This window comes from Saccopteryx bilineata, chromosome 1, assembly GCF_036850765.1.
Source record: "Saccopteryx bilineata isolate mSacBil1 chromosome 1, mSacBil1_pri_phased_curated, whole genome shotgun sequence".
NCBI classification, from domain to species: Eukaryota; Metazoa; Chordata; class Mammalia; order Chiroptera; family Emballonuridae; genus Saccopteryx; species Saccopteryx bilineata.
Genome location: NC_089490.1, coordinates 155,445,665 through 155,457,896, shown reverse-complemented (window position 1 = coordinate 155,457,896; position 12,232 = coordinate 155,445,665). Strand labels below are relative to the sequence as shown.

The 12,232-nt window shown below is 53.8% G+C and overlaps 1 protein-coding gene across 1 annotated transcript; it reads right to left on the bottom strand.

Annotated features, from left to right (window-relative positions):
* Positions 1–722: 722 nt before the first annotated feature.
* On the bottom strand, positions 723–10,271 carry TLE5 (TLE family member 5, transcriptional modulator). The gene is made up of 7 exons (XM_066276701.1): positions 9,847–10,271; positions 8,655–8,752; positions 5,464–5,527; positions 4,078–4,122; positions 3,377–3,439; positions 1,845–1,919; positions 723–1,757 (listed from the first exon to the last, which is right to left on the bottom strand). Exons 1-7 carry the CDS (start codon positions 9,871–9,873, stop codon positions 1,536–1,538), a joined length of 594 nt encoding a protein of 197 aa, XP_066132798.1. The 5' UTR covers positions 9,874–10,271; the 3' UTR covers positions 723–1,535.
* Positions 10,272–12,232: the final 1,961 nt, after the last annotated feature.

Here is a 12,232-nt window from a genome sequence, read left to right as displayed (position 1 = left end):
CTCTCCTTAGCTACACGAGACATTTCCTGAGGCCAGCAGGCCATCACTGCCCACCCATCCCTCCCTCCTCTGTGCCCTTGCCCCCTGCTCATGGGAATCCACTGGGAGACAGGTGAGTTTCTTGCACTTTAAAAAGTCCCCTGGGTGTCAGCTCCCTGAGAGTGGGATTTCTGTGCTGTACAGTCCTTGCAAAGATCTTGCCTAGTTAAAATGGTTGCCCACCCTCCTAACCACCCTATGCCCATCCAAGCCCATATCAAGATATCTCCTTTCCTTTTGGCTCTACCAGGGGTGATCTGGCTTGGGTGTGGTGGGGAGAGTATGGTCCTTGAAGGATTAAAGACCTGCTGAGGGGCCTGCATTTTCTGATCTGGAAAAAGGGTCCATGTGTGTGCTCACAGTGGGGGTAGATTCTGCAGTTTCAGTATTTTCTGTCTCTAAGGGAAAAAATGTCACTTAGGGGCCCTATAACCCGCGGCTCAGAAACCAGCTTTGCTAAACTTCTAGCACTTGGGCTGGCTGTGTGACCTGTAGCCTCCAGCTGACCCTCTCTGGTCTATGCATAAAGTTTAGGAGATACACTACACTTACAAGATAGACTCACTTAGGTCTCTCCATTTTTGGTCCTATAACAGAGGAGGGAGCCCGACATGAAAGAAGTCCCCTCCTCCCCAGGAAGTGGGAACCACAGGCAGCCCACAACATAGAGGCAGGAACACAGCAACCTTCTCACATCTTTATTTGAAAGGCACAGCTAAGCCCACCCTCGGTACAGCATTTGCACTTCTCTGCAGAGTTCAAATGACTGAACACAACAAAAGCTGACAGTCTAAAAGGCTATATACAGACACAGATGTGGGTGTTTTTTTTTAATATTTTTCTTTTTTTTTAATTCCCTTTCTTAAAAGACAAGCTAGTATACTGGAAAAAGAAAAAGAAGAAAAAAAAACAAGACAACTTGAGTACCCTCATCTTTATTTGGGAAAGGGAGAAGAGGAATCTTGGGTCACCCACCCCTACCCTGCTCATCCTGGCTGAACTTGTGTCCCTTAGTGGGTGAGGAGAGAGGACCAGGTGGGCGTTGGTGTCTGGAACTAGCAGAGGTGAGTGGGTGGGAGGTGGAGGGAGAGACAGGGGTGCCCATGGCAGGAAGGGGCAGCTAGCCTTGTGTTTGCATGCAGTGCCAGGATGGGAGGCTGGGGTGTGCCCTGAGGGGGCCCAGCGGGCAGACTGTCAGTTACATATGTGCGAAATGGGGAAGTGCAGGGGGTATTAGACTTCTTGAGGTTTTGCTCCCATTTTTGTCTCCAGGCCTCAGTTTGCTTTATCTGTGGTACAAGCAGGTATTTACCCATTCGGGCTGCAGGGGAGGAAGGAGGCCGGGAGCTGGAGCACAAGCAGGGCTAAGGCCCCAGCAGCTACCATAAATACTACCGGAGTTAAGCCAATCCCGAGCTATACTGTCTTGTGGTGAACATTTCTCTCTGTGTCTTGTCTCCCCGTTGTCCCCCCACCCTCCCCATCCCAGCCACCCACTAATCCGACTTCTCGCCATCATCCTCCTGGTGAGTGTCACCGTCATGCCCATTCTTGTCTTCCTTAGAGAGGTGGGCCTGGGAGCCAAGCGCAGACAATGAGAGGAGGCCAGTGCCTGCGCTGACCGCGGGCAGAGAAGGCGGCTGCAGCCCCACGGGCAGTGGGGTCAGGGGCAGGGCCAGAGCCTGCAACTGGGACAGCTGGTGGGCTTGAAGCTGCTGCTGCAGGGCAGAGGGTGGGGGATGTTAGCCCCTTCAGGCCCACTTGCCATCTGCCATCCTCCTGCCCAACTCAGACCCCAGACTTACTCGGATGATGGAGTTCAGCTCTGGAGCTGTGACCTGCTTAGCTCTCTCGATGGCTCCCAAGACTTGCTGCTGGTGCTGGAAGCAGGGAGGACACAGGGGATTTGTATCAGAGCTCAGAAGCCCTACTTCCATCTGGCCTGTTAGTGCTACCCCCCATCCCTCATGGCTTTCCATTCCACCAGGAAGCCCCCTCTCCAGCTGCTCCCTTTCACCAAGCCTCACAATTTTCATCTGGAAAATGGAGACAAATGGAGATGCATAGGAGACCCAAAGGGGCTGTGGCCAGATACTTTGGAGAAGGCCTTTGAGTGAGTTGGAGAAAATCCTTGAATCATGCATGACCTATCCGATGCTACGAGCAGAGAAAAGTGCAGTGCACAACCGGGCCACATGTACAGGAAAGTTCTGTTCCTTTAAGAGCTTGGAGGCTGCTGTGAGATCTGCTAATTCAAGATTCCGTTCTTCTGAAGTTGGGGAAAATCTAGTGAATTCTGGCAGGGCTGAGGTATGAAGGTAGGTTCAGGGAATATCTCCCGCCTTTTCCTGTCCCTCTCTGAAAGTCAATCTCTCCTGTTATCAGAAGCTAGAATCTGCTATCTTCCTTTTTGCCTTGGCTGCTGGGAAGCCCATCATGAAAGGTAAGCACAAGGCTAGATCTGCAAGGCCCCCAGAACCCACTTATCTGGGGCTTTCATGATATCCTTCTGGAGTGACCCCTAGGCATGCACATCACCCAAAGGTCTCTGAGATATGGGTAGGGATTAAAGAGAAAATGATGAGTTATCAACAGTGAACCTGGCAGAGAGCAGAAGCTGGGCCTTACATGATCTGGCAGGGTGCAGGTGTGGGGTCTGTGGAACAGGCCTTACAACTAATCTGAGAACCTCAAAAAGTGGAAGAGGAAGAGCTGAACACTTGGTTCCCCTGGATGTGTGCATGTGTCCACGTGTGTACGTCTATATCTGTATGCAGCTGTGTCTGCTTGTGTATCTGTCCGTGTCCAGATTTGTATTTGTGCATGTCTGTCTTTGCATGTTTTCACAAACCTGTGTGTCTATCTGTATGTGTGTGCACTGTGTGCAGCATCTATGTTTATCCATGTCTGCTTGTATGTCTTCATATGTGTGCAGAGTGCCCTCCCCACACATGCTCCTTGTCCCTGGCCTGAAGCAGGTCACTGGGCCTGGCAGGTGAAAGTCTGGAGTGTAAAGGCAGAAGCAAAACAAGGAAAAAATTTTTTCCAGTGCAGCCGTTGGCATAGCTGACATTTTTACAGTGAACTGACTCACTCAGGCTAGAAATGCCACAGCAGGGTGAGGCCCCTCCTTCTATTGCCCTGCACCCCTGGAGGTTTCCCAGCCTGGGGATTATTCTGCACAGGCTGGTTAGTAGCTGGGAGGTTCAGAGAGGGGAAGCATGTGCCCTGGGGACCTAGGTCACTGCTGCCCCAGATGACAGCAGTGGGGTGGCTCGGGAGTAAGTTCATGGTCCATCAACCTCCTCCTACCTGAAGCCCCTGGGGTAGCACTCACCTCTTGGGAAAGGTAGGGAAGGACCTGGGCACAGATCCCATTCAGCCTCTTGACAATTTCAGCCTAAAACAAACACACAGATTCTTCAGTCCCCAGCCCCCTTGCAGGCACAGGTGCAGACCAGCCCAAGAGGCCTGGGGTTCTATCTAAGAGGGATCAGCTCAGCCCAGGGTGGGACAGACATACGGGGCCCACTGGCATCCAATCAGTGGGAAAGGTGGGATCTGTTGCTGGTACTCTGTCCTGTAGCGAACAGAGCAGGCAAAAGCTGAATCCAGACTGAGCCACTCAGGATCTGGGTAGCCCTGGGAAGATGACACCCAGTGCCTGGTAGGTAGTGAGCACTAAGTGGGAGGAAGGGCGGGAATAGTGGCATCATTATTCTATGACATCCCTGACAGAGGCCTCCTCAGGGCAAAGATGGCTAAAGCACAGCCGAAGTGTGAGTGGCAATCTGAGGGTTGCACAGAGTGAGGGTACATGTCACCCTCATGCCACTGTCACAAAAAGGAGACAACAGGGTGGCAGATCTAGAGAAGGCCTCTACCCCTCCTCCTCAGGCAGAACAAGCTCCCAGGGAGGCCTGAGAAAGTAGGGGTGTGTGTGGGAGGGAACAGAATCACAAGGGCAGACTTGGTGTTCAGCCAAGGGGAGGGCTCCTACCTGCCTGGGGGTGCCATGGAGAGAGCGAGAGGGCGTACCTGCTTGTGCATCTCAATGTTCAAGCCATAGGACATCTCGTAGTACTGCGTGAGGGGAGACAGAGAAAAAGAAATGGGGGCAGGTGAAGGATGGGGGGCTCAAGAAACAAAGAGATGGGGGTGACAGAGACAAAGGGGGAGGCAGAGATGGGGAAAAAGCAAGAGAGACATGCATCAGGGAGTGATGGAGGGAGGCAAGTGGGAGGGAAATAGCAGGAGGGGGGGACACCCACACCAGGCCTGGGCCCAGGTAATTGGTGGGATGCTTTCAGAGCTGGAGCTCTAGGGCCTCAGTCCCAGCCTGGCTCCCGGGTTTCTGGAATGATTATCCAGCCCTACCTCTCCCAAACACACACACATTCCAGGGCTCCTAATCTTTTATCTTTATGTGTCTTGTCTGCGGGTGGCCCCAGACTGCAGGGAAGTTTGCCTTCCTGCTTATAAATAATGGAAGATAAACAAAGCCTGCTGGGTTTGGCTCTGGAGCTAGCAGCCCCCCTCCGCATACCCCAGATCTAACCCTGCCCCTGCCCCTGTTCTAAACCCTTTCATGACTTCCCATCACTGACCCCCCCCCCCAAAGTCAGTGGTTCCCAGGCCTTTGCTTGATGCCCCTCCTAGGCCTTTGCTCCAGCCCCCCACCCCCAACCCCACCCCAGTAAGCTCCTATTTATTCTTCACGACCCCAGGAACAATGCCCCATTCTCAAAGCAGCCTTCCTCAGGCTGTGGCTCCCCACTAGAGTTCTCTAGTCCCTGCTGGGTCCCTCTCTGCCCAGCCCCCTCCCTCTGGGGCTGGGAGCTTCAGAGTCTGGCTCTGCCTCCTCCACAGCCTGGGAGCTGGGCTAGGGACTGAGCCAAAGCAAGGGTTTGTGATGCAGAAATCGCCACCTGGTGGGTATGAAACATCAAGTGATTCTGGCAGTGTGGAGGGGCAGGGTCTCAAATGTCAGTCCAAAGAATACCTTGTTACCACTTCCCTCCCACCAACCTCAAGGGGTGTCAGCCTCCTGAGGTGTGCATGAGGGCTGCGGAGATTGAAGCCCTGGAGTCCTCTTCTCAAAACTTGGGAGAGGAAGGGTTAAGAACTGGGATGCCTGGATTGTGGGGGCGGGGATCCGGCTACTCCCCCACGTCAGTTCCTGGCTTCCACAGCCACTGCCTCCTCTGCTGGCTGCCAAGGACAGCCAGGGGACCTGGCAGGCCCAGGCTGCAACCTGGTGGTTTGGCACCTCCACCACCGCCTGGGCCAGCAGCCAGCCCAGCAAGGTGGACCCTGAATCCTCACACTTCCCAGAGGAGGTGGCCAGGGTTTGAGCAGCAGCTGCTGGTAGTGGAGGAGGGCCTGGGTCCCCCAACCCCACCCACTGGACCTCAGCTGGCTCACCATCACATAATGACGCTGCATCTCCGACTTCTCGCTGGCCAGTTTGTCACATTCGAGTTTCAGGCTGAAGAAGAACATGGGGAGAGGGAATGGGGCTGGGCTGAGCCCCGAACTTTGACAGGGGCTGGGACGACAGGGTGGGGTGGGGGGCTCAAGTTCCCTAACTGTGAAATGTAGATTAGGAAATCAGCCTTGCATATCTGGTGGTGGAATAAAAAATGATAACACCCTGACTCTGGATCAGCCAAAGACCCAAGCAACCTTTTACCAATCCCAAAACCCGATGAGGTCAGTACTCTGAGCATCAATCATTTCACAGTTAAAGCGATGGGTGCCCAGAGAGGTTGAATAAGTGGCTCAAGGTCAAACAGCCAGGAAGCTGGCTTCAGAGCCACACTCTCAACCACTGGGGAAAACTCTCCAACAAGGGGGAAGGACAAATAAAAACTGTGAAGAGACCCAGAAGAGGGCCAGGGGCTGGCTGGTAAGGCTCTGGGTTGGACTCACCAAGGAATCTCTAATGAGGACCAGCCCCTCTTATGGGCCTTCATTTCACTGAAGGGTAAAAGTTCCATTGTTGGGTAATAAGAGATGGTGACCCATGGCCCCAGACTCTCTTAGGTTCCCCTAGCAAGGAGGAGCTGTGGGTATTTCTTAAAGCCCCCATGAGGGCCTCAGGTAGAGACTGACAGCAGACTCAATCTAGACAAACTGAGTTCAAAGTTCAGCTGTGCAACTTAGATGCTGTGTGACTATGAGCAAACCCTTCTACTTCTCTGGACCTCAGTACCAACTCTCCCGGATGGGGTGATGAGGATGAAATGGATTAAGACTAGAAATGTTCTTAGAATAATGCCTGGCATATAGTAAGCACCCAATAAAGATTTGTTGACCTCACAGTCACCACAGGAACCTGGTGTTTCACTCTGCCTGTCTGACATAACTGTACAACCCAGTTCAGAGATGGGGATGAGGCATAGCTTGGGTTGTTGTGGCCCCCTTGAGTTTGCTTTCTCTAATTTAAAATAAATAAATAAATAAATAAATAAATAAAGCTCATTTGTTTCCACCATTAAAAAAATGGCAATTTCACCCCAAATTCTGGATTTTGGGCTCTTCTTGAGGGCCTGGCTGATCCTGTGTATGAACATGGTAGAACCCCTCACTGTACAGTGGGAAACCCAGGCCCAGTGGGATGGAGTCCCCAAAGCTCAGAGAGGGATCTGGCTTATGGGAAGACACATAGCACTACAGCAGCACTATAGCAGCACTGTGACCCTCAGTATCAGGGACTGGCAGTCCTAGTGCTCACTGTAAAGTGAGCATGGACCAGACAGGAGGGGAGGACCCCCTCCCTGCAGGGGCTCAAAAAGCCCAGGCCTGCCAGGCAAAGCCCCTAAACCTTTCATATCATGGGCCCAGAACAAAGTTAGTGGGCCTGCCCTTCAAATATCAATGCCTCAGTTTTGTCATCTTTGAAATGAGCATAATAAAACAGCAAGGAAGATTAAACAAAATGATGTATATTCAGTAGTTAGCACTTGGGGAACATGAGAAGTACCCCAAGAGGTTCATGTTTAAAAAAGGGGGAGGTCAGCCCTGGCCGGCTGGCTCAGCGGTAGAGCGTTGGCCTGGCGTGCGGGGGACCCAGGTTCGATTCCCGGCCAGGACACATAGGAGAAGCGCCCATTTGCTTCTCCACCCCCCCTCCTTCCTCCCTGTCTCTCTCTTCCCCTCCCGCAGCCAAGGCTCCATTGGAGCAAAGATGGCCCGGGCGCGCTGGGGATGGCTCCTTGGCCTCTGCCCCAGGCGCTAGAGTGGCTCTGGTCGCGGCAGAGCGACGCCCTGGAGGGGCAGAGCATCGCCCCTGGTGGGCGTGCCAGGTGGATCCCTGTCGGGCGCATGCAGGAGTCTGTCTGACTATCTCTCCCCGTTTCTAGCTTCAGAAAAATACAAAAAAAAAAAAAGTAAAAAAAAAAGGGGGAGGTCTCTAGTCAGGTGACTCAGTGGGTTGATTATGTGCTGGGCTGTCCCACTACACCACAGTAGTGAGTTCAGTCCCGGGTCAGGGAACATAGGAGAAGCAATCAATGAGTGCACAACTAAATGGAACAATAAATTGGAATAAGTTGATGCTTATCAATCAATGGAAAAATTAAAAGAAAAGAAGAAAGAATATACTACTACTCCCCCTTTCTTCCTGTAGCAAACTCAAGGGTCCTTTTGTGTGGGTATACTGAAGTCTAGAGAGGGCCCAAGCCCTGGCTGGTTATCTCGGTTGGTTACCATTAGAGCACCACCCAAAACACTAAGGTTGCTGGCTGATTCCAGGTCAGAAGACTTCAAGAAGCGATCAATGAATACACAAACTAAGTGGAATAATAAATAAATGCTTTTCTCTCTTTTTCTCCCCCCCCCACTTCTCTGTCACTCTAAAAGCAATAAAAGGGAATTTTCTTAAACAGAGCTTGCTGAAATATGTGGCTGGGGACCCCTTCTGATTCCAAGGCAAAGCTCTCTTCTTTAACAGGGTCCTTGAGAACTTGCATTCTTCAACCCAGATATTGGGTGCAAATCTCAGTTCTGCCACTTCCTTCCTGTGCTTCCCCTCAGAAATCCCTAAGCTCTCTAGGCTTGGTTTCTCTAAATGTAAGATACAAATAGTAGTTCCTTCCCCTTATATCCCACCCAGCATATGGCAAATGTTAGAAGCTTAAATTCTGGAAGGAGAATGAAAATTTGTTGGATGCCAGGAACCCTCTCCTCAGAACTGAGCAGAGAGATAACAGGCTGCAGAATGTTTTCTTTCAGGGAAACTTTAAAATTCTTTTTTCTTTTGGGAGATGGGGGTCCACCACCAACTCCAGTTGTTGGGAGGTTTTTAATACAGTGGGGATTGCGGTGGAGGGGTGGGGAGCGAGTCCCTGAGGCCATATAGCTGAGTCTGAGCAACTGATTTGATTTTGTGCCTCTGTTTTCTCATCTGTGAAATGGGCTGCTTTGAAGACTTAACTAGTTTAATATCGGTAACGTGCCCAGGGCAGCATCTGCCCTACAATAAGACACTCTACACCTCTATTTTTTCAAGTATTTGTATATAGCAGAGCCACTAGCTCTGCTCCAGGCCATCTTCTTGCCACCTGCGCTGGGGGTTCCACCTCTCGCGGGCATGGACCCGCGGCCCAGCTCACCTGTGGTACTGAGCCTGCAGCAGCTGAAACTCGTCTTTGATGCGGTCGCAGGAGTCCGAGGTGGTGAATTTGAGTTGCTGGGGTAGGTGCGACGAGCCCTACGGGGAGGAGACAACCCGCGTCAGGGCCAGGCGGGTGGGGCTATCGTTCACTTCCCTCCCGGGTGCTCCGAGCAGCGGCCGGCGCAGCTGCAGCACGCACCCTCCTCCCCTCGACTCTGCCCCACTTCCCCGGCTCGTGTTTACTGTCCCTGGTGCGGTCCCCGCCCTCGCTTCCTGCCCCCGCCTCTCCAGGGAAGCCGGCGGGGTGGGTGCGCCCGGAGTCACTCCGTCCCTAGCCACCCCCAGGCTGTGGAGGTGCGTTTCAAGACCCGCCCTTGGTGGGGGGCAGAGTGCGCCCTCTACCGCCGCTCCAAATGGCCAAGAGGGGGGTGCACATCCGAGCGCCCCAACTGTCTTCAGAAGAGGGGAGAACACATCCTAGGGAATTTCCCTCCCCAAGTGCGGGGGGGCAAGGCCTCCCTGCAAAGTCTCATTGGGGGAGGGGCCTTTCTCAGAGCCTGAAAATTAACTGGGGGCCCCCACCCCAGATTCCCTTCCTCCAGGCTGCACTCTTCCGGGAGGGGTGCGCCTCGGGTCCCCTCCCGCTCCCAGGCCCCGAAAGCAGGCCTGGCGTTAGAAGTGCCTGGTGGGGCTCCCGGGGCGCCCGAGGCCAAGGCCGCCCAGGCCCTGCTTGGCTCAGTGTGGGGCGGACCGCAGGGCTCAGGACTGGGGTGGGGTCCCGGCGGGGAGCTGGAAAGGACCCCGCCTGGGAGCTGGGGGTACTCCGGACCCGGAAGCTGGGAGGGGGACAAGGAGATACAGGGGGGGGGTAAAGTCTGGGGAGCGGGGGGAGGGGGAGTAAATTAGCACTGGGCCCGGAGCTAGAGGGGACCGGGCCCGGGAGTTGGGGGGAGGCGCCGAGCAGGGAGCTGGTGTGTGTGAGGGGGACACACGCAGGGCTAGGATCTGGAGGGGGATGGTTCGGCGGGGATCTGGGGGGCGCAAGCCCCGGCCTGGTGGGGGGTGCCAGGCGAGGACCTGGGGGGCCTTAGGGCCGGGAGTGGGGAGGGGGGGATAGCCGGGCCGGGAGCTTGGGGGTGCGCAGGGCCCGAACCTGGGGGTGGGGGAGCCGGGCCGCGGGCCCCACTTACCGAATGCCTGCTTTGTGGAAACATCATGTCAGTCGCTGCGGGGGGCGCGGGCTGCGCCCCGGCTGTGCGCCCCGGCTCCGGCGCCTCGGGGCGCCGGGCGGCCGCGCCTTTGTCCCGACGCTGATCGGCAGCTCTCGGGGCCGCCGCCGCCGCCTCCCGCGCCCGGCCTCGACCGCTTCCTGCGCCCCCTCTCCGTGAGCCCGGCCTCGGCACGACCCGGGCCCCGCTTCCTGCGCGCCCGGCGCCCCTCCCGCCGCCCGCCTCCTCGCACGCCGGGCCGCCGCTCCTATTGTCTAATGGCGGCGACGTCGGCAGTGGCCGCGGCCTCGGCTGCGCGGAGGCTCCGACTCCACCTGCTGCTGCCGCCCGGGCCCCGTGCGCGCCGCCGAGGGGGGGGCGCGCGCCCGGGGAGGCCTGCGGATCCCCACCCAGCCCGCTGCCCACGGGCCGCTGGCGCGGTGACCTTGGGCCGGTCTCGGCCTCTGCCCCGAGCCCCAGCCCCCGGCCGCCGCCCCTCCGGCCTAGGTGGCCCTGGCAGCCAACTTGGCCTCGGTTTACATGTCAAAAAAGGGACTCCGTGGCCCCCATCTAAAACCACAGGTGCTCTCGGGGATACCTGGATTCGTGCCAGAGACATGTTCCCTAACCTTGGCTCTCTGGCTTTTCTCTCTGAACCTCATTTTCCTCATCTGTAGAAAGTTAGGGATCATAGCTGCAACAACGTGTATAGGACCTACTGTGTGCCAGGCTCTACCCTAGGACATCGGGTTGGGGGTAGGGTAGTACAAAGTCCCAACCCTGGTGGAGATGACTTGAAACAGACAAACAGTCTGGTAGGTCAGGTGGTGGTAGCCGCTATGGGGGACATAAACGTGTGGGGGGAGGGGGGGATGTGCAGGAAGGTGCAATTTTAAACGGGGAAGTCAAAGAGGGCCTCTTTGCCTGCAAAAAGGACCTGAAGGTGATAGAGTGAGCCATTAGGAGTATGGGGTATGGTGGCTTATTTAAGGAGGTAGTAACAGCAAGTGCAAAGACCCAGAGGCAGCCCTACTTTTGGTGCTGGGGAACCTTTGGAGGAAATGAGGTCAGGGAGGCAAGGCTAGCATCTTCCAGCATGGAACAAGAGCCCTGCTCCCAGAAGGGTCTTTGCTTGGGTTCATGATCTGCTGTTGAAGTCTGGAGATTCCTAATTATTTTTGAACAAGGGGCCTTGAAGTTTCATTTCTCATTGGGCCCTGCAAATTCTGTGGCTGGTGATGGATAGATGGTGCAGGGCCTTGTGGGCTGCATGCAGTAAGGACTTGAGATTTTACTCTGAGGGAGGTAGGAGTCATGGAGGGGTGTGGGCAGAGGAGGGATGGGACCTGACTCGGTTTTGATAGAATGCCTCTCCCTGCCATGTGGAGATCAGGCCTCAGAGAAACTGTTGAATCAATGCATGTTACAACCCCAGCAAGTGTTAAATACACAGATTAATTCTCATATCATCACCAGCAACTATGCAGCTTGCCCTCTACCGATGAGGCTGGGGTTTTCCCATCTGTAAAATGGAAAGTTAGGACCCCTTCACTTTTCCTGGGCAGATGAGGGGCTAGGATAAGGGTGAAATGAATAAGCAAAATTTAAAGCACCCCTCCCCCACCATAAAAACAAACATTCAAGATAAATAATACTTTAATGCAATTTAAAAATAAAAATTACCTGACCTGTGGTGGTGCAGTGGATAAAGCATTGACCTGGAATGCTAAGGTTACTGGTTTGAAACCCAGGGCTTTCCCAGTCAAGGCACATAACAGAAGCAACTATGAATTGATGTTTCCTGCTCCCTCCCCCTATACACTTTCTCTCTCTCCCCTACCTCTAAAGTGAATAAATAAAATATTAAAAAAAAAATTAATGCCCCCTCAAAAATCATGGTGATGGAAGAAAATTAGACTTTGGTTGGTGAGCGCACAATGGAGTATACAAGTGTCAGATTATAAAATTGTATATCTGAAATTCATATACTGTTGTTAACCAATGTTAACCAAATAAATTTAATAAGAATAAAGAAATAAAAATGCATGTTGAGCAAAATTCCAACCTATTAAATAGAGACAGGATCTGATGGGGCCAGAGACAAGCTGTGAAAATGTAGGGCAGCCAGTCTTGATGCTTTCAGAGAAAAGAAGCAAACTTTTGGAAAGTTCTTCAATGTTTCCATCTGGTTCTGGAATACAGATTTCATGTCATATGAGGGTCCCCAGTTAGGATGGGCTACAGAATTTTTGGATCCCAGGAAAAAATGAAGATGTATAACCTCTTGATCAAAAATGATTAGGAATTTTGCCTGACCTGTGGTGGCGCAGTGGATAAAGCGTCGACCTGGAAATGCTGAGGTCGCCGG